At 41.3% G+C, this 21,969-nt stretch overlaps 1 protein-coding gene across 1 annotated transcript in view; it reads right to left on the bottom strand.

The window, feature by feature from the left end:
* Positions 1 to 16,018, bottom strand: part of ADGRG7 (adhesion G protein-coupled receptor G7) — an 83,925-nt gene extending 67,907 nt beyond the window's left edge. The window contains exons 1-2 of the mRNA XM_054709946.1: positions 15,896 to 16,018; positions 8,740 to 8,752 (exon numbers count right to left, since the gene is read on the bottom strand). Coding sequence (XP_054565921.1) covers positions 8,740 to 8,752; positions 15,896 to 16,018 — 136 coding nt within the window. The remainder of the gene's footprint in view (positions 1 to 8,739; positions 8,753 to 15,895) is intronic.
* Between the last annotated feature and the right edge of the window lie 5,951 nt (positions 16,019 to 21,969).

The following is a 21,969-nucleotide window of genomic DNA, read 5'->3' as shown; positions in this document are numbered from 1 at the left end:
CAGAGGCCCGGTGCACAGATTTGTGCACTGGTGGGGTCCCTCAGCCTGGCCTGTGCCCTCTTGCAATCTGGGATCCCTCGGGGAATGTGGGACTGCCCAGGCTGGCCTGCAGGGATCGGGCCAAAACCGGCAGTTCAACATCCCCCAAGGGATGTAGTAGTGTGTGAAGTGGCAGGCGGCCAGAGAGGAGCCCAAACCCGGGCTGGGGGCTGGACTGCTCCCGCTCATCCCGGCCCCAGTTAGCCCTGCCATGGAGACGGCAGAGGGTCGCGCGGCCAAAGCTGTGCTTGCCAGCTGTGAGCCTGGCGTCTGGAGCCCATCAGTAAGCTGAGTGGTGTTCCCACTGTGGGAGTGCACTGACCACCAGGGGGCAGCTCCTGCATTGAGTGTCTGCCCTCTGGTGGTCAGTGTGCATCATAGCAACAGGTCGTTCCACTGTTTGATTGCTTAGGCTTTTATATACTATATAGGTGCTAAAAAACTTAATGAAAAATATGGACAGTATGTAAGAACAAGTGGGTTATATAAGCAGAGAGATTAAAACTCTAAGAAAGAACCAAAAGAAATGCTGAAAACCAGAAGTACTATGATAGAAATAAAGAATGCCTTTGATGGATTCATCAGTAGACTGGACATGATCAAGAAAAGAATTGATGAGCTTGAAGAAATGTTAGTAGAAGCTTCCCAAACTATATAGCAAAGAAAAAAAGAATAAAATATGTAACAGAATGTCCAAGAAATGGAGAACAAAAGGTGTAATATATACATACCAGAAGGAGGAGAAAGGGTATCCCAAAATAAATGACAGACACAAAACCAGGAATTTCAGATAATGCCAACCAGGATAAATGTCAAGAACAAGCAAATAAAAAACTATTCTTCGGCATTGATTATTCCAACGATAGAAAGTAAAAAGACAAAGAGAAATTTTTGAAAGAAGCAAGAAGGGGGGAACTTCTGTATAGAGAAACATGTATAAGAATTATTTTGGAATTCTCCTCAGAAACCATGCAAGCAATAAGAGTGGAATAAAAGAAGAAAACCATCACAAAAAAATTCTGTATCCAAAGAATTATCCTTTAAACGTAAAGAAGAAATAAAGACATACTCATGGAGACAAAAATTGAGGGAGTTTGTCACAGTAGATCTACTTTGCAAAAACAAAAGTGTTAAAAGAAGTTATTTAGAAAGGAAATAATATAGGTCAGAAACTTGGATCAACATAAGGAAAGAATTAGAGAAAAAATAAATGCAGGTAAAATAAAATCTCTTAGTTTTTTATTCTAAATTGATTCAACAGATACCAATTTGTTCAAAATAATAACAGCAATGATGTATCAGGTGATTACAGCTTATCTAATCTAATAATAGACAAATATGCAAATTGACCGCACCTTTGCTATACCTAAGCCACGCCCACCAGCCAAGCCACGCCCACCAACCAATCAGGACGAGTATGCAAATTACCCCAACAAAGATGGCGGCTAATTTGCATATCAAGACAGCCTCGAAAGAAGCCAAGAGCTGCAGAAGGGAGTAAAGCTTCGAAGAAGCAAGCAAGCGGGGGGGGCGGGGTGGTGAAGGGAAACGCAGGCGGACTGCAGCAGAAAATCCTATTGCAGGGTTTTTCCTGCAACGGGAACGCTAGTGGATAAATAAAATGAATGACAAAAATGTTATAAGGGAAGAGAAGGAGGATTAGGGAATACTCTGTTATAAGGTATTGGCACTACCTATGAGGCTATATATAGTTGTTAGAAAGTGGACTTAGATTAATTGTAAATATATTGCAAACTCTAGGACAACCACTAAAATGTTTTTTAAGTATAAATGATATGTTAAAAGTGAAGAGAAAATGGAATCACTTAAAATGCTCAATTAAAACCAGAGAAGGCAGAAAAAGACAATGTCAGTGGAAGAAACACAGAAAAGAACAATAAAAACAGTTACAAATATAATAGATAATAATCCAATATATCAATAATCACTTTAAAACTGCATGGTCTGAATATACTAATTATAAGGCAGATACTATAAGAATGAACAAAAGCCCTAGCTGGGTGGCTCCATTGGTTGGAGCATTGTCAAGTACACCAAAAAGTTGCAGGTTTGATTCCAGGTCAGGGACAGCAACTGATTGATGTTTCTCTCTCACATTGATGTTTCTCTCTCTCTCTCTCTCTCTCTAAAAATAAAAAATAAAATAAAATGTCCTCAGGTGAGGATTTTAAAAATGTTTTAATTTTAAAAAAGAATGAATAAAAAATAAGACCTAACTATAAAATAAAAAAATTATTTTAAATAAAAGACACAAATAGATTAAAAGTAAGGTGATGGTAAAGTTGGAGAAGCTATATTGATTTCAAAGTAGACTTCAGAGCAAGAAATATTATCAGGGATAATAAAGAGTGACATTTATAATAATAAAGGGGTTAATTCTTCAAGAAGAACTACCCATCTAAATATGCATGTGCCTTTTGATAGTCAAAATAAGTGAGGCAAAAACTGACAAAACTGCAAGAAAAATAGACAAATCTGCTACTATAGTTGGAAATTTAATCACCCCTCAATTAGTAATTGACTGGTCCAGCAATAAGAAAATCAGTAGATACGGTTGAACTGCAGATGCTCAATGCAAGAGCTGCCTTCTCGTGGTCAGTGCACTCTCACAGGGGGAGCACTGCTCAGCCAGAAGCCGGGCTCAAGGCTGGCAAGCATAGTGGTGGTGGCGGGAGTTTCTCCTGCCTCTGCGGCAGCAATAAGGAGCAGCAATCCAAGTGATAAGGAGCAAGCAGGCAGGCGGTAAGGAGTGAGGGGTCCTGGACTATGAGAGGATGCAGGCTGGCCTGAGGGACTTCCCCCTCACCCCCAGTGCACAAATTTCATGCACCAGGCCTCTAGTATAGTCAATAATATCCTAATAAATATGTATGGTGTCAGATGGGTATAAGATTTATCGAGATGATAACTTAGTTTAATCATTGGTGTGTACACTTGAAAACAATATGATATTGTACATTAATTGTAACTGAAAAAATAAAAAATGATTTAAGAACAAAAGAAGAAAAGAAAGTCAGATCCACAAAGATTGAGTGTCTTGTTTATATCATACTAGAGGCCCAGTGCATGAAAATTCATGCACTGTGGGGGGGGGGGGTCCCTCAGCCTAGCCTGCCCCCTTTCACAGTCTGGAAGCCCTCAGGGGATGTCCTACTGACGGCTTGGAGCGGGCATAAGCCACAGTCTGGCCTCCCTCTGTGGGAGGCGACCAGGCTGGTCAGGGGAAGGCGCTGCCCCCATCACCCTCCTACTGCTGCGACTGCCGGCCGTGGCAGCTGCGAGGCCTAAGCCCCAGGCCTCTCAGCTGCCGGGGCTCATGGCTGACTGAGCCCACAGCTGTCATGAGCCCACGGCTTCCATGAGGCCCGGGCCTTGCAGCCACCAGGGCCCACGGCTGCATGAGTCCCGGGCTTTGCATCATCTTAAACCTGTAAATATATTAACTCATTTAGTCCTCATAAAGCCCGGGCCTCACAGCCGCTGTGGCTTTGTCTGCATATTACCCTTTTATTAGTATAGATAACCAATTTTTAGAATTATGGACTCATAAAAGTGACTTTAGCTATTTATTAGCTCAACTTCCTTATTCTATATGGAGTACACACAGAGTACATTTTACATAAAGAGCAATTTGTTTCAAATCAATAATTAATTGATAGCTGTGTGGGGACTAGAATTCAGATCTCTTGGTTACTAAGCAAGTGCTCCTGCTCCCTCTTCACAGTGCTTGCCTTTTCCACAGGGAGAACAGGTGAGCATCAGCTTCCTTTTACTTGAGAACCCATACACTGCAACACATTTATTAGTAGCATTTTTCTTTTATAAACTTTGTATATTAATAGCATTTCCCTACATTCTTTCAAATTGTAACAAGTAAGATTTCCAGAAATACTAGCTCTAATTTCAACACTTACTACACATTATGGAAAATCGAATGCAGAATGTATGTGATACATGATACTGCTTGAGAAAATAACAAAATATTTTTAATTTTTTTCAAATGAAAAACATGAATTTCATTTCTTTTCCTAGACTACACAAAATTAGAATTCCCTTTTGAAAAGTCTAGTTTGATTAAGTGGGGGAATAAAAATACCTTTCCATCAGGAAACTCTAGTGTCTGGTTCAGAGTCTTTAGGGGTTTTAAACCCAGGCATCTAATATTTGTCCAAGTCCAAAAATTTAGAGTATTTGGGTGAGGATAAAGTTTACTCTTAAATGAGAGAACAATGTTTAGGAAAATTTAATCCACTGTGGGAAAAAAAAACAATATACATAAAGTGTATAATCTTTACTATAGGTAAAGGATGTTCAATATTAACTACTTACATATTTCAATAAACTGGTTAATATTTTAATAAAACTTTCCTCAATAGTATAATATAATATAAATATTTTTAAAAAACAAATGCAGGAAGATATGGCAGTTCTTAGAACTGTTCCTGTTTTGAGCTAGTCAATTGAACTTAATGATTAAACCTATTGTAGGTTTTCAGTTTGATAAACTGCTTTAATCCAAAGGTCCAATCTAGGTCAATGGCAACTATTCAAGGAATAATTCAGGGAGGGGAAAAATTGTGCACTAAATTATTTAAAAATTCATAACTCAAAATAGTAGCAAGCATTTATTGAGTGATCACAGTGTACTAGACATTATCTTAAACCTGTAAATATATTAACTCATTTAGTCCTCATAAAAGTCCTATAAAGGTAAGGTTTATTATTATTCCCATAATAAGAAAATTAAGGCAGAATTATTGAGGAATGTGCTCAAATTTACTCAGCTAGTAAGTGCTGGCACTGAATTTGAACTCAGATAGTCTGGCTCCAGAGACTTTTCCCCCGTATTCTTATACTTTTCCCCCCCAACTCTAACGTATACACTCTTCACCACCATATTCTATAGTAGATCTTCAATAACATGATTTATCAAAGACCCTTGGGTGCTGGTTGTATTCAGAATTTCAAGTAAAAATATCTATTATCTTGAAATCAAGGAAAACTCCATTAAGCCAAGTTCCTAGGCTCTTAATTTAAGAAAGTGACTTTAGGCATGAATGCACGGAACAGAATGACAGATCTCAGAGGGGAGGGGAGCGGAGGAGATGGAAAGAGATTAAACAAAGAACACATATGAATATGTGTATAACCCATGGACACAAACAATAGTGTGGAGAAGGCCTGGGGTTGGGTGGGTGGTGGGTGGTGGGAGGTGGGTGGAGGGGGGTAAATGGGGAAAGGGTTTTTTAAATATGTTTTTATTTATTTTAGAGAGAGAGAGGAAAGGAGAGGGAGGGAGAGAGATAGAAACATCGATGAAAGAGAAACATCAATCTGCTGCCTCCTGCATACCCCCTACTGTGAATTGAGCCCACAACCCCCCACATGTTCCCTGACCAGGAATCAAACCAGCAACATCTTGGTACATGGAACAACACTCAGCCAACTGACCCACATCAGCCAGGCGGTGGGGGACATTTCTAATACTGTCAAAAATAAATTTTTAAAAAGAAAGAAAGCACCCTAGCCAGTTTTGCTAAGTGGTTAGCATTGGCCCACAGACTGAAGGGTCCCAGGTTTGATTCCGGTCAAGGGCATGTACTTCATTTGTAGCTCATTCTCCAACTCCGGTCAGGACAAGTACAAGAGGCAAGCAGTCTATGTGTCTCTCTCTGTGTCTTTCCCCCTCCCTTCCACTCTCTCTGAAAAATCATTAGGGAAGGGGGGGTGGGAATATCCTCAGGTAAGGATTAACAAACAAAGAAAGAAAGAAAGAAAGAAAGAAAGAAAGAAAGAAAGAAAGAAAGAAAGAAAGTTACTTTGGGGAGCATTTGAGATCTTGCTTCCTGGCCATTGTCATCAGCTTTAGCTTAAATAAACTCATAAAAATTATTTAAAAATGTAACTTGAAAAATGGAATCAATCAACAATTTAAACATCACTAATTCTGGTGTTAAAATAATCCATGCCCTTAAGCCAATTACAAAAGATTTATTCTTCAAAAAATTCCCTTTCTGTTTATAGAAATTACTAGAGGCCCGGTGCACAAAATTCGTGAATGGGGGGGGGGGGGTCGCTCAGCCCAGTTTGCACCCTCTCCAATCTGGGACCCCTCCAGAAATGTCCGACTGCCTGAACATCTAAACAGGCAGTTGGACATCCCTCTCACAATCCAGGACTGCTGGCTCCCAACTGCTCGCCTGCCTGCCTTCCTGATTGCCCCTAACTGCTTCTGCCTGCCAGCCAGATCACCCTCTAACCACTCCCCTGCCAGCCTGATTGATGCCTAACTGCTCCCCTGCCAGCCTGTTTGCCCCTAACTGTCCTCCCCTGAAGGCCTGGGTCACCCCTAACTGCCCTCCCCTCCAGGCCTGGTCCCCCCCCCCAGCTGCTCTCCCTGCAGGCCTGGGTCCCCCCCAACTGCCTTTCCCTGCAAGCCCAGTCATCCCCAACTTCCCTCCTATGCTGGCCTGGTCACCCCTAACTGCCCTCCCCTGCAGGCTTGATTGCCCCCAACTGCCCTCCCTTGCAGGCTTGGTCCCTCCCAACTGCCCTCTCCTGCTGGCCATCTTGTGGTGGCCATCTTGTGTCCACATGGGGGCAGGATCTTTGACCACATGGGGGCAGCCATCTTGTGTGTTGGAGTGATGGTCAATCTGCATATTACTATTTTATTAGCGAGCAGAAGGCTTGAAGTAGAGGTCTGGTGCATGGGTAGGGGGAGCTGGTTTGCCCTGAAGGGTGTCCCGGATCAGGGTGGGGGCTTCCCTGGAGGCATGGGGTGGCCTGGGTGAGGGGTCTGTGGTGGTTTCCAAGCCAGCCACACTCCCTGGCAACCCAAGTGAAGGCCCTGGTATCTGGGATTTATTTATCTTCTACAATTGAAACTTTGTAGCCTGGAGCGGAGCCAAGCCTTCTGCTCGCTCTGTGGCAGCAGCCATTTCTATTGGGATTTATTTATCTTCTATAATTGAAACTTTGTAGCCTTAAGCGGCAGCCAAGGCAGGCCAGGGTGTGTGGAAAGCTTGGCTTCCTCCATCTCCGGGGACAACCCTAGCCTCCTGCTCTCTCCAGCTCCGTGGCTATGGCCATTTTTATTGGGATTTATTTATCTTCTATAATTGAAACTTTGTAGCATTGAGTGGAGGCTTGGGCCGGCCAGGGTGTGCAGAAATCTTGGCTTCCCCCATCACTGGGGAAACCCAAGTCTCCCTCCTGCTCTCTCCATGGCCGCAGCCATCTTGTTTGGGGTTAATTTGCATACTTGCTCCTGATTGGCTTGTGGGCATGGCTTGTGGGTGTAGTGGAGGTACAGTCAATTTGTATATTACTCTTTTATTAGATAGGATTGTCTTGATTTACAGAGTGGTTATATGAAGAAGTAAGAAGAGAGACTGGTAACAGACCAGATGAGAGATTGACAACAGTGGGATTGAGACTAATCTACAGCTGCCTAAAACCCAACTTTCTCTATTCAGAAAAACTTCTCTGGATCTTTTTTTTTTTTTTTTAACACCGAAACGCAACCTTTCCACCAGTAAGTCATATGAGTCTGATTTATTATCAAGTTTGTCTCTTGAGAAAGTACTGTAAATCACTAAAATAAAAGCCAAGTATCTGTGGACAAATTATTTTCTGAGAATCAATAAACTTTCCTTGACCTCTTCCCAACAACATTTCCTTGACCTCTTCCCAACATACATTTCTTATTGTGCAAGAATTTCAGTGCTATAAAGTCTAACCTTGGAGCTTTGGAATATTTCAACCTACTAAAGCCTGAGACATAAGCAAATCCTGTGATAGGGAATAAAGGCTAGAGCATCTGTAAAGGCAGTCATGATGGCAGAGAACAGGAATTCCTATTATCCAGAAAAGGCATAGGATATGGTTGAATAAGACATAATCAGCATTGCTAATATGTAATGATATTAATACATTCTCCCATTGGTAAGAGTTAAAGAAAACATCCCCTATTATTCTGATTATGGACATCGACATTTGTCTATGTTTACCTCAAGCTTAGCTCAAGTTGGAAAATGAAAATGTCAATGGAAAGGTAGACAATAAAGCTTAATAATGTTTTAATTTTACTTTTATCATCAAGTGTGATGGGACAGAAAAGTTGTGCTGCTTCTGTGTTACAAGGTTCTTACTATTGGAAGCACAACTCCAGCAGAGATGGAGCACCACTCTAAAAATACACAGGATAAGGAGGGTGCTACTCCATGAAGAATGCCCAATGCGAAAAGGTTGGAGGGCTGTCAAAACTTAGATTTGCACCAACATAAAAGAGTCCTCCAAGACTGTGGATCATATGGTTAAACAAAAGAGGCCACACACAGTTGGAGAGATCTTAACGAAGCCAGACTCTCAGAAATAGTCAATATGTTGCACAACTTGGAGCAGAGAAAGAAAATCAAAATAGTGTCTTTGTTACCTATGTAAACAAATCCAGAATTACATATATTTTAATACTAGAGGCTCAATGCACAAAACTCGTGCAAGAGTAAGCCTTCCTTCCCCCAGCTACTGGCACCTGCTTCCCTCTGGCACCCAGGACCCAGGCTTCCCTCGCAGCCCCAGCTTCATCTGGAAGGTCATCCAGAAGGATGTCCGGAAGAATGTTTGGTCTAATTAGCATATTATGCTTTTATTATTATAGATTTTGAAGAAAATCACAAGGAAGTGGCAACTGTTATTTCACTTTTCAATATAGCTATTTGGCAACTCTTTTTTCAGTTTCTTTTTTTACATAATTCTTTCATTTACTTATTAGTTGTGTTTTGGCAACTATAGTTCAAGTACAGTTTAGGTACAGGGAATAGATTAGTAAGTCAGGTCCCTGACTTATTCTAGGAGCTTTCATTCTAAAAATGGGGAGACAGCAACCAGCAAACAAATAAGTAAGAAATTATGAAGTGATAAAAGCTATGAAAAGAGAGAACCAAGATGGCGGCATAAGTAAACATCTATACTTGCTACCTCTCACAACCACATCAAAACTACAACTAAAAGACAAAACAGATATCATCCAGAGCCAGAGGAAAACTGGCTGAGTGGAAGTTCTACAACTAGAAGGAAAGAAAAAGCACATTGAGACTGGTAGGAGGTGCAGAGATGTGGAGGTACTGAGGCACATGTGAAACAGGCTGACAACTGGGTGCACTGTTGTTGTTTTTTCAATTGGGAGGGAGATACAAGCTCCTGATTGCTCTGAATTCCAGTTCCAGGTGAGACTCTGGGGACCCAGACTCATACGGGGAAAAATTGGACTGTCTGGCACCGGGCCAGAATGCTAGGGCGGCTTTCTCTCAGAGGTGTTTGCAGAGATCATTGTTCCTGTGTGGGGATACGGGACACAGAGACATGGAGACGCGGAGATGCGGAGATAGCTGACTGGCAGCTATTGCTGTTTGCTCCACCCTGGTGATTCTAAGAGACCCCACCCCACCCAATTTACAACCCCACCCAAGCTGTGCACAGCAGCTTTTACATATGAATGGCCTGTCTTTTTGCAGCCTAACCTAACAAACTGCAGCTGGGTCAGAGAGCTCAAAAGCTTCCAAAAGAAGGCCCAAGACTCTTGGCAGCAGTAGCCTGCCTTGCTTCACAACTGGGCCTCACCGGGGCATTTCCAAACTCCAAACAAAGAGGAGGAATCTGCAGATCTAGCTGTAGCTAATGCTGGGTGGCCTCAGGCACCGGCTGACTTTGCACCTCTTTGGAGATCCAAGAGCCAGTGGTCAGTGTGAGACCATACCAGATTACAACTCTTCACATCCATAAGCGACACACTCAAGGGGCAGACTCAGTGAGCACCAAAGCCCCACTGAAGCAAGTCCTGCCCCATAAGTGTGTCTCCAGCACAGCAGTTCTTCCATTGTAGACACAGTTGGTCCTCACAGACAATTGGCCTAGAGGTCAATTCCTCCCAGTGATACCAACAACAATCAAGGCTTAACTACAAGCCGAAACCGGTTTGGCTCAGTGGATAGAGCGTCGGCCTGCGGACTCGGGGGGTCCCAGGTTCGATTCCGGGCAAGGGCATGTACCTTGGTTGTGGGCACATCCCCAGTAGGGGGTGTGCAAGAGGCAGCTGATAGATGTTTCTAACTCTCTATCCCTCTCTCTTCCTCGCTGTAAAAATATCAACAAAATATATTTTTAAAAAAAAAAAGGCTTAACTACAAGACTGTGCACCTAGCCCACAAAGGGGTGCACCAAGAGTCTCCACCTCAGGTGATTGAGGAGGCTGAGCCACTGGGCCCTAGAGGACATCTACCACACAAGGCCACTCTATCAACAGCTAAAATGCGGAGTCAAAGAAACATATCACAAATAAAAGAAATGGAGGAAAGCAAACTACTGGATATAGAGTTCAAAACCACAGTTATAAGGTTACTCAAGAATCTTCTAGAAACCCCTGAGGAATGTAGTGAGGCCTTCAAGGATCTCAATGAGAATGCCAAAAAAATGGAAAAGGACCAGTCAGAAATTAAGCATACACTGACTGAAATAAAGAATAATATACAGAAATTCAACAGTAGACTACAGGATCCCAAGAATCAAGTCAAAGATTTGAAATACGAAGAAGCAAAAAACACCCAACCAGAAAAGCAAAAAGAATCCAAAAATATGAAGATAGTGCAAGGAGCCACTGGGACAACTTCAAACGTACCAACATCTGAATTATGGGGTGCCAGAAAAAGAGAAAGAGCAAGACATTGAAAACCTATTTGAAGAAATAATGACAGAAAACTTCCCCTACCTGGTGAAAGAAATAGACTTACAAGTCCAGGAAGCACAGAGAACCCTAAACAAGAGGAATCCAAAGAGGACCACATCAAGACACATCATAATTAAAATGCCAAGAGCAAAAGACAAAGAGAGAATATTAAAAGCAGCAAGAGAAAACAGTTAGTTACCTACAAGGAAGTACCCATACGACTGTCAGCTGATTTCTCAACAGAAACTATGCAGGCCAGAAGGGAGTGGCAAGAAATATTTAAAGTGATGAACAGCAAGAACCTACAACCAAGATTACTCTACCCAGCAAAGCTATCATTTAGAATTGAAGGTCAGATAAAGAACTTCACAGACAAGAAAAAGCTAAAGGAGTTCATCACCGCCAAACCAGTATTATATGAAATGCTGAATGGTATTCTTTAAGAAGAGAAGAAGAAGAAAAAGGTAAAGATAAAAATTATGAACAACAAAGTGCCAACAAATACATATCTATCAACAAGTGAATCTAAAAATCAAGTGAATAAAAAATCTGATGAACAGAATAAACTGGTGAATAGAATAGAATCAGGGGCATAGAAAGGGAGTGGACTGACAATTCGTAGGGGGAAGAGGGTGTGGGGATATGGGAAGAGATTGGACAAAAATCTTACACCTATGGACAAGGACAGTGGCGGGGGGTTAGGGCAGGGGGTGAGGTGGGAAACAGGTTGAGGGGAGCTATGGAGCGGGGTGAAGAGGAACATCTGTAATAATCTGAACAATTAGGATTTTTTTTTTTTAAAAAGCTATGAAAAAAATATATGTGGAAAAGAGTGAATGGAGTGAAAACCTTAGACTAGGTGGATAAGAAAGGTCTCTTTGAGGAGGTGACCTTTAAACAAAAATCTAAATTTGAAAGAAGGAGACATGTAAAACCCTAAATGAAGAGTTTCAGGCAAGCTGATATTATTAAAGAAGAACTCCAAGCCTTGAGTTTCATTTAGAAATTGTAAAAGTCACCAATAGTTTTGAAAAAATTTTTACCAAACAAAAGTTCAAATGCATAGGACATCTTGTTCCTGGGAGCATAAATAGAGAAAATATTAAACTTGGCAGTATTTTTATGGATTAATACACATTTGTATCTCTGTTTACTTCTATATTATTTATATGTATATAAGTATATTTATTTAATATATATTCAATATATATTATTTATATATATGAATATATATATACATATATATAAATAAATACTATATATTTATTTATATATATGTATATATATATATATATACTAGAGGCCCGGTGCACAACATTTGTGCACTGGGGGAAGGTGTCCCTCAGTCTGGCCTGTGCCCTCTCGCAGTCTGGGACCCCTCGGGGGATGTCTGCCTGCCGGCTTAAGACCCGCTCTCCATGGACATCCCCTAAGGTGTCCTTCACTGCCAGCCATGAGCCCAGCTCCTGTGGGAGCACACTGACCACCAGGGGGCAGCTCCTGCATTGAGCATCTGCCCCCTGGTGGTCAGTGCACATCATAGCGACTGGTCATTCTGCGGTTTGGTCAATTTGCATATTAGCCTTTGATTCTATAGGATTATTTCAAAAATGTCATGATGTCTTGGTGAAAAATAGATCATTCTATCTAATAAAGAGAGAATATGCAAATTGACCATTATGCCATCACAAAGATGGTTGTACCCACAGCAGAGGTAGGGTTTCCATAACACAAGATGGCTATACCCACAGTGGAGGCTGATTTCCCATAAGAAGCCTTAACCAGCAATCAACAGGGACCTGAGGCTTTACTCCCCTGTCTGGCAGGGCTTGACGGGGGACCTCAGGCCACGCTCCCCCGCCCCAGCACCAGGCCAATCAACAGGGACCTCAGGCTGTGCCCCCCACCTGGCAGGGCTTGACAGGGACCTCAGGCCGCCCCCCCCTGCCCGGCATGTGCCAGGGGACCTGAGGCTGCGCTCCCCACTTGGCACTGGGCTGGGGGACCTGAGGCTGCACCCCCCGCCCAGCGCTGGGCCAGGGGACCTGAGGCTGCGCCCCCCCACCCAACAGGGCTTGACAAGGGTGGGGCCAGTCAGGTCTGGATCTTGCCCCATGGGTGTGAGGCAGGCTGGGTCTGGGTCTCGTGCAATTTTGAGGTGCCGCGGGTGGATGGGGACTTGACTCTGGGTCCGGCAGCGCACCCCAAACTCTGACAGGAGGAAGATTTTCATATACATTTTACTAATTTTTTTTCATCTCTGACACTTCTATTATAGATAAAGGGCAAATAGCAATATTAAAATATTTCCTCTAATCCCCTTTTAATATGCACTAATTTCGTGCACCGGGCCACTAGTTATTATTATAATGTTTTCAGCAGCTTGTAAGAATACCAAAAACTATTCTAGCAATCCTAAAAGAAATCTCATCTACTCACCTGAAATACTGTCAATTTCATCAGGACCAGAGCCCTGAACCATGATCTTTTCCAAGATGTCTTGTTAAGATATAGGAGCAGTATAAAAATCTTTTCTATATAACACAGAAGATCATTGACATTCTAAAGGCCATGTCTTGAAGCACTTGCTTGATATTTAAACCAATGATTCATTTTTAAGAAAGATAAACTTATACAGAATAATTAGACAGAAATGAGCTCATTTGTGGTTTACTTGATGGCTAGTAGATATTGGGACTGTGCAAATGTGAGAAATCTTTCTAGTAAAGGCAGTCACCAGGATGAATTAATTGATTGGGTTACCATCGTCTTGTTTCTAGTTAGGCAGAATGGTGTAGGAATAATGAACACAGATAATGAAGTCAGAATGGTTAGAATAAAATCCAGACCCAACACTTTCCAACTACATAAACATTAAAATATTCTATATGCCTCAGTTTCCCCATCTGTAACATGGATACAACATCTGCCTCAAAAAGTGGTTGTCAGGATTAAATGAAATAAGGTATGTGAATTTTTTAGCATAGTGCCTAGAATATAGTAAGAATTTTTCAAATTGTCAATTTTATAATATGGAATAATGAAATACTCATGACTCTCCCCTTAAAAAGATAAATTAAAAAACAATTCATTTGTATTCCCAGTAAAGGACCAAAGGGAGACCATTCAATAATTGCATAAAATGGGAGAATGAGATGAGGTGGAAAGAGATGGAGTAGAGTGGAATGGAATGAATGGAAGGGAGTAGACCCAAATTTACCAACTAAGACAAAATCTGAATAAAATGCATGAAGCAAAATATAGCAGTAAACAGTATCAGTCTTTCCATCTTTCTCTTTAAATGATAGCGGTAACCCCCTCCTGTTCAACTTGGTTTACCCAAAAACTGAGGGCGGTCCTTATATAAAGAGCTAATTCAAAACTCTGCTTAGAGCAAGGAAACATTTGTCTTTTCTGAGGAGCTGGGATGCTTCTACGTGGGCTCTTTGTTTCTTGCTCTGCTTTGTTTGGGGTCCGGAAGCTCAGGGATTTGTTCTATATTTATTTTGAGCAACTCCCCTTAGCTTTGACTTTCATATACTTCTGTTCCCCACCCTGTCCTCTTTCTTAAGGTGTTTTTGTACTTTGGTCCTTGTTTGAATGGTTCTGTTGTACCTGTGTCCTTTATAAGTCACCACAAATTTCCCTTTAAAAGTAGATGTCTTTATATGCATAGCCCATGGACACAGACAGTAGTGTGGTGAGGACCAAGGGACAAGGGAGGGGATAGGGGCGGGGGGGGGGGGGGGGGGGCACTGGGTGGAGGCGGGCAAAGGAAGTGAAAATGGAGGACATCTGCAATAGTGTCAACAATAAAAAATTTAAATTAAAAAAATTAATGTAAATTTTTTTTAAGTAGATGCCACATAAAGATAGGAAGAAAAAAGGAAAGGAGGGAGGGAGGGGGAGGGAAAGAGGAAAACCTTCTTAAAAGTATACCTTTAAATAAGGTCTTACAAGTTTAGGAGCCTTAATGGAGCAAACTCTAGGATTTATAAATTTTTTAAACTTCAACTAAACTACTTTATAAACTTTAAACACACAAACAAAAACATTTTCCCCAAGTTTAAATTTTACTGGGGATTTTTTCTGACACATTTTCTCATGCTAATTTTCTAAATCCTACGAATACAGTCGTCTAGAAATATTGTTCTTTGGTGGGAAAGAGAAAAGCCAGATCTATTCTCAGCTACCACGGCGTCACAGCCAGTGTGTCTGACTCCCTTTGTCTCTGCAGCGGATCTTTACAGCCACGCGTTGCGCTCCTTCTGTCCTGCACAGCTGCCCCCTCAGAGGGACGCCTGTCCTTCTGCCCTCTCCTGACTGACGCTATTTACCCTGATTTACTCCGTTTCATTAGAAACTTCTTACAAAAGGGAAGTGCTGAGCACACCCAGGGTTGAGTCCCTCATAGAGAACCTGCACAGCCCACGGGAACAGCGCGGGACTGCAGAGAGCCTCTGTTGAGAGTTTCTGGGGCTTTCCTTTAACACCATTGTTTTACACATCATTGACCTCCCCACCGCCTTTCCCTGGGCCAGCTCTAGCACATAGCAGGTGACTAACAAAATATTTGTTGAATAACCAGGAAAATTGTTTTCTAAATTACATTAATTTTTTTAGTAGTTTTCTGTGCCTGAAAAGGGAGAACTTTGTGTGCAAACCATATTATCATTTTATTTACAATCCTAGAGAAAGCATTCTTAAACTTCCTTCTTGAAATGAAATTTTATTCTATGTCTGTTTGATTATGTGTGTATGTGTGTGTCCATAACTGTTTTCCTTCCTTAGATTTAGCTAAACAAATCCAAACATGTCTTATTAATGGCTTTAATTATTACTCTCCTCTCCATTGAATCAGGAGTTGAAAGAGCATAAAGAGGCCAATTCAACCATGTCATCCATCACCTTGCCCACTCACACACACGTAGTCATGTACATACAACCATATTCCAGCCATGAATTGGCCCTTGTCTTGTATATTTCATAGAAGACAAGGGCCAGTTGAGGCGGGAGCCTCAGCCTAGACACGGCACTTTTCAGCACTGCGGCAGGTGCAGGGACAGAGGCTCCACGCCTTCTCTCGCTCTCAGTTAAACATAGTAAGACGGCATTACCTCTCTGGATCTTGACCACAGCCATCCAGATGCTCAGTCCGAAAATGATGGTGGTCAGCAGCCCGCACACGATGGCCACCAGCGCCCTGAGGTCACACACACGGCCGGCAGCCATGGGGAAGCCAAGCCACAAATCCACTCCTGGGTGCAAAGTAACTACCGTCTTTTCTTCTCAAGCCAAGAAGTTTAATCAGAAACTATTCCAAAAAATAAAAATAGTTTTTTTCTTTTAGTGACCTTTCAGGCAGATATCCTCGTTTTTCAGGATATTTTTAGGGTCATCAGGGAGAATACAGTTCGAATCACAGAATGAAAGGTACATTCTCTGCTTGCAATTTCCTCATCCTCACTGAATGAGAACATGAAAAAAGTGATTGGAGTATGGAAAAAGGAAGAGAACTCAGGGCAATAAAGAAGAAGGGGAGGGAGTAACTAACAGGGTCAAAGGGTAAAGGTCCTGACAAGCAAGAAAGTGGGAAAGAAAGCAAAACAAAAGAAACCTAGAGAGGCCCTGGTTTGTGTTCCTGAGTGGTTAGAACATCTGCCTGCGAACCAAAGGGTTACGCGTTCAATTCCCTGTCAAAGGCACGTGCCTGGGTTGCAGGTTTGATCCCTGACCCTGGTCCAGGCCCATGTGGGAGGCAATCAATTCTCTCTCTCTCTCTCTCTCAACTCACAATTCTCTCTCTCTCTCTCTCTCTCTCTCTCTCTCTCTCTCTCTCTCTGGCAAACTAAAATAGGGAGTCAGACCAAAAGAAGGGAGAGTAGGGTGTCAACACTTGGACGGGAATGGGGGTGAAGATCGGAGATTGATTACATTCCTGGTGATCAATCAAACAGGTAAACATATAATAATAATTGGAGCCAACTTCTTTACTCTAGGAGAAAGGAGTTACAAATATGGAAAGGAAGAGAACTTGAATGCCATAAGAATTTGAAAACAATCAGAAATATGAAGAGAGAAAAGCTGTATGCAGTTAATTCTGAAGGGAAGATGGCTGTCAGAGGAATGCATGAGTCAGTTATAAACTTCTTATTCAAAAGGTGAGTATTTCAAAGGAAGGAATGTGATATTACTTCTTCTTTCTAATACTTGAACTAAATAATTTCCATTGTGCCTAAAAAAACGAACCTGTAGTGTTGGATTGGAATTGGATGTATGCCAAATACAAACTCATATATATACATACATACATATGTATGTATATATATGAGTTTTTATTTCATATATATGTGTATATATATATATATATATATACATATATATATACACACACACACACACACACACACATATATAAAACCATGAGTTTGTATTTATGTATATATCCAATTCCAATCCCAGTCCATATATATAGAGAGATATACATTTCAATATGCACTCAATAAATATATTTATATGCAGGGTGGGGCAAAGTAGGTTTACAGTTGTTCATATGGAAAATAATACAATAATTAATAAATAATCTATACTACTAAAAGGGTAATATACTAATTAGATTGGGAGACCTTCCAGGAGACCTTCCGGACAAAGCCATGGTGGTGGGGCCAAGGCAGAGGTGGTTAGAGGAGATCAGGCCAGGAGGGGAGGTCAGGGCAGGGGGACCAGTTGGGGGTGAGAAGGCTGGCAGGGGGCGGGGGGCGGCAGTTGGGGGCAAGCAGGCCAGCAGTCACAGTGGTTAGGGGCAATCAGGCAGGCAGGCAGGTGGGCTGTTAGGAGCCAGCAGTCCCAGATTGTAGAGGGTGCAGGCTGGGCTGAGGGACACCCCCCACCATGCATGAATTTTGTGCACCGGGCCACTAGTATAAGAATAAACTGTTTCGCATACTCACAACTGTAAACCTACTTTTATCCCACCCTGTATATAAACAATATAGAAGTAAACACAGATGCAGAAGTGTGTTAATACACAAAAAAATTATATATGTGCATGTTTATGACATATATTCTCTAGCTCTGGTCATTCATAAGGTCAGAAAGCAATGATAATCTATTAGCAATGAGCACACCTGAAGCCCTGATCTTGATTTCTAAAAATAATTTTCCACTAAAAGGAAGAGGGCTCCCAGTGGCAATGGCTAATTCCCAGACTAGGGCACAGAAAATCCAAAATGAGTCTAGAATATCTTATCCCATAAAGCAAGGACATATTCAAGGAATGATGGGTACATATCAAATGGACACAGAATCCAGCATGAAGTGACTCTCCATTGCCAAACGAAGGATAATTTGAACATCAAAATAAATAATGCTTATAACAGATTATAATCCATTAAGTAAAATAGGAAAACTACTGAATCTGAAACTCTGGAGGTGTGCCCAGAAATCTGTGTTTTAAATAGTCCTCCAACGTGATGCCCACTGCAGTTTGGTAACCACTGTTTGGGTAATTCTCCAAAGAGAGTGAATCAAGTTTGCAGTAAACTAGCAAATAGCAAGAGATTAAATTGCTTTTTTGTGAAACAGGAAATTCCTTTGTTAATATTTAGTCATGGCTTTAAAGATTGCCAAATATTCAGATAAGTATGCTAAGACACATATTTTTGTCACCTGTGAAACTACTCTTCTTTTATTTATCTTATTCACTTATTTAACCAGATTTGCATGGGTTTATACTCAGAAGTGTTAAGAAGTTCTGAAATCCCTTTTATAGGCACACCTTTATTTTATTGCACTTCACTTTATAGATGTAGCATTTTTTTATAAACCGAAGGCAAGACCCTTTCTCAGCAAAAGGATTACAACTTGCTTTATTACTATACTGGCTTTAGTAGAGTAGTCTGTAATGGAACCCTTAATATCTTATTGAAATGCCGATATTTCCCTACCGTCTGGACTGTGACCCCAGTGGAGAGTTAAGTACACAGAAACCTGCTTACCTTACCTCCCACGATATTGAAGACAAAAGTCAACATCAACTTCCCCACCTGTTATACCTTAAAAATGAGCCTCTGAATTTCTCCATTGGAAAACCTCCCAGTAGCATTTGCCACTCCTTCATTATTGAGAACTCAGAAACCTTTAACTCACCTATTTGTATATTTACACAACTCTACCACCCCCTTTTCTACCTGGTTGCCAATGAAGGGCAGGGAGAAAGGTATCCAAAAAGCTTTTCTTAACCAGGTTACTGACCTTTTTTGTGCCTTCCCACTTCACCCCACATGCCTTTGTTCTTCAGGTGCCGCCTACACTCCCCAGAGCCAGGTGTTCCAGATAGGATCTCCAGGGCTGATTGCTTCATGGAAGGAAAATTAGCATCTGTTTGTGAAAAATGACTCACTTAATACTAGCAGAAGTCTGCTGCTATGAAACTAAAATATGTACCCATTAAACTCTGATTAATGTAACCTTGAATTAACCTCTCAATACCCCAGAAGATGAAAAAAGGAACCCTCAAATTCTTCTTTTAGTTTTAAATTTGCTTCTGCGTCTTGCTCCAGAGAACCCCTATTCCTCTCTTCATCTCTTCTGACTTGATTCTTAGATCTTTCTTATCCTATTTTTTCCTCTTTTATTTCTTCCCTTTAACACCCCCCAAATCTGAGCTGGTGGGCATAGTATATGGTCAAGACTGAAAGAGGAAATTGTCAATATAGTTAGGTTAAGAAGTATAGTGTAGGAAGTAATTTTATTTTCTTCCATTCCTTCTAGAAAGCTTGATTCAGGTGAAAGGCAAATCCAGAATTTATAGTAACTAGACAAGAGCTTCAGTCAAGAGACACGAGTCCCATGTAAGCATTAGTACTTCTGAAAATAGTAACATCAAATCATAATATCTTATCTGAGGCAAGATGAGTTGGTATTTTCAATGACCTGCACAAACTAGCATTATTATTTATACCTTAACAAGATAATATTCTGATTCCTAAATCTCTCCATTTAGAATATTTGACAGAAATCATTGGTGCAAATGCCAATGATCTATTGTTACATAACAGACCCCTCCAAAATTTAGTGACTTAAAACACAGCGCCATCTATTTGCTCAAGGTCAGGTAGTTCGGACAAGACTTCACAGGGATGGCTTTGTACCTCATGATCATTTAGCCAAGTCACCTGGAAGTTCTACTGGAGCATCAAGGATCCAAGATGGCATTTCTCACATGTCCAGGGTCTCAGCTGAAGTGAAAAGAAGGCCAACTTGGCTGAACCTCTCTCTACCTCAAGGTTTTTTCTCCTCCAAGGCCGTCACCTCCTTGAAGCCTTTCCAACACAACAGCCTTCTTCACAGGGAGGCTGAGTTCCAGCAGTGTAAGCTGGAAGACTTCTTAAGACTTGGGAGCATAATCTACTCAGTATCACTTTTACCACATTCTATCGATCAAAGAAAATCAGAAGACCAGACCAAATTCAATGGTAAAGGGGGCTACAAAAATTGATGAATTTAAGGAGGCAGAATTCATTGGGGGCTTTGATGTTTCATTTCATGTGTCATCTTGGCTAGGCCATAGTACCTAGTTATTGGTCAAACATTATTCTAGATGTTTCTGTGAAGGTATTTTTTTTTAATGAGATGAATATTTAAACCTGTAGAGTTTGAGTAAAGCAAATTACCCTCATCCAAGTACTTGAAGGCCTAAATAAAAAAGACTGAAGAAGGTGGGATTCTGCCAGCTGACTGTCTTGGACTCAGACTGCAGCATCAACTTTTCCAGCCTGCCTTCTTAGGAGCCTAAGAGCTTAGCCTGCAGATTTCGGACTTGCTAACTTCCACAATCACATGAGCCAATTTTTTAAAATACATCTTTATTTACCTATCCCCTTGGTTCTGTTTCTGGAGAATTCTGACCAATACAGAGATTATTTGCAATGCGCATCACGCATTTTCCAGATAAGGCTCCTAATCCCTAGAAAGCTTAATAATAGTGTGTGACCCTCAAGGATTTTGTGATCTATTGAGAGAGCAGGCATATAAAACGTTAGAACACACCAGATAATGTAGAAGTCACTAGTTGATAAATGGTTTACTCTGCAAGTGTCTACCTGAGGAATGTTGGAATTACCAGTTAAGAAAACTTGCCAACCTAGATGAGGCCATAAAACAGCATAAATGTGTAACCAAGCCAAGTTATCAACAGGCTGCACAGTGATAATAGTACACTTTATGGTTGGTAATAAAACTTGGGAGATATCTTCATGCCTCACATTTAGCTCAAACACAGGCTGCATTTTGAAGTCTAAAATATTAAACTTAAAACTAATATTAAAGTAATGGATGTATTAGTTTTCTATGACTGCTAAATATCACAAACTGACTGGCTTAAAAAAACAGAAATTTAAAAAATATATATATTGATTGATTTCAGAGAGAAAAGGAAAGGGAGAGAGAAAGAGAAACATCAATGATGATGGGGGATTATTGATTGGCTGCCTCCTGCACACCCCCTACTGGGGATCGAGCCCACAACCAGGGCATGTGCCCTTGACCGGAATCAAACCTGGGACTTTTCAGTACACAGGCTGACGCTCAATCCACTGAGCCAAATCGGCTAGGGCAAAAAAACAAAACACAAACAAAACACACACAACACACACACACACACACACACACACACACAGAAATTTAATGTCTTAAAACTCTGGAGACTAGCAGCTCAAGATCAACTAATCAGTAGGGCCATGTTGCCTCTGAAGGTGCTGGGGAAGACTCCTCTCACTTAGCTTCTGATGGTTTGCTGGCATCTTTGGCCTTCTTTGACTTGTAGACAGCACCCTACTCTGCCTTTGTGGTCACATGGCACTCTCCCTGTGAGTGTGCCAGTGTCCACATTTCCCATTTATATAAGGACACCAGCTATATTGCATTAGGGCCCACCCTACTTTAGTGTGACCTCATCTTAACTAAACTAATTCTAGCTACAACAAACAACTTTATTTTCAAATAAAGATCACAGTCTGAGCTCTTGGAGGTTAGGACTTCAACATATGAATGTAGGGGTGGGGAACAATGTATTATAACACTGATCAATTAAACTCTAAGACTTAAAAATAGTAATAACCCAAAACTCCACCTGTAACATTGTGGTCTGACTTGTTGCTTGGGTTATGGAAGCTTCTTTATGT

This window comes from Eptesicus fuscus, chromosome 3, assembly GCF_027574615.1.
Source record: "Eptesicus fuscus isolate TK198812 chromosome 3, DD_ASM_mEF_20220401, whole genome shotgun sequence".
In the NCBI taxonomy this organism is placed as follows: domain Eukaryota; kingdom Metazoa; phylum Chordata; class Mammalia; order Chiroptera; family Vespertilionidae; genus Eptesicus; species Eptesicus fuscus.
Note: the sequence above shows the minus strand (reverse complement) of the source record. Positions and strands in the feature narration are given on the sequence as shown.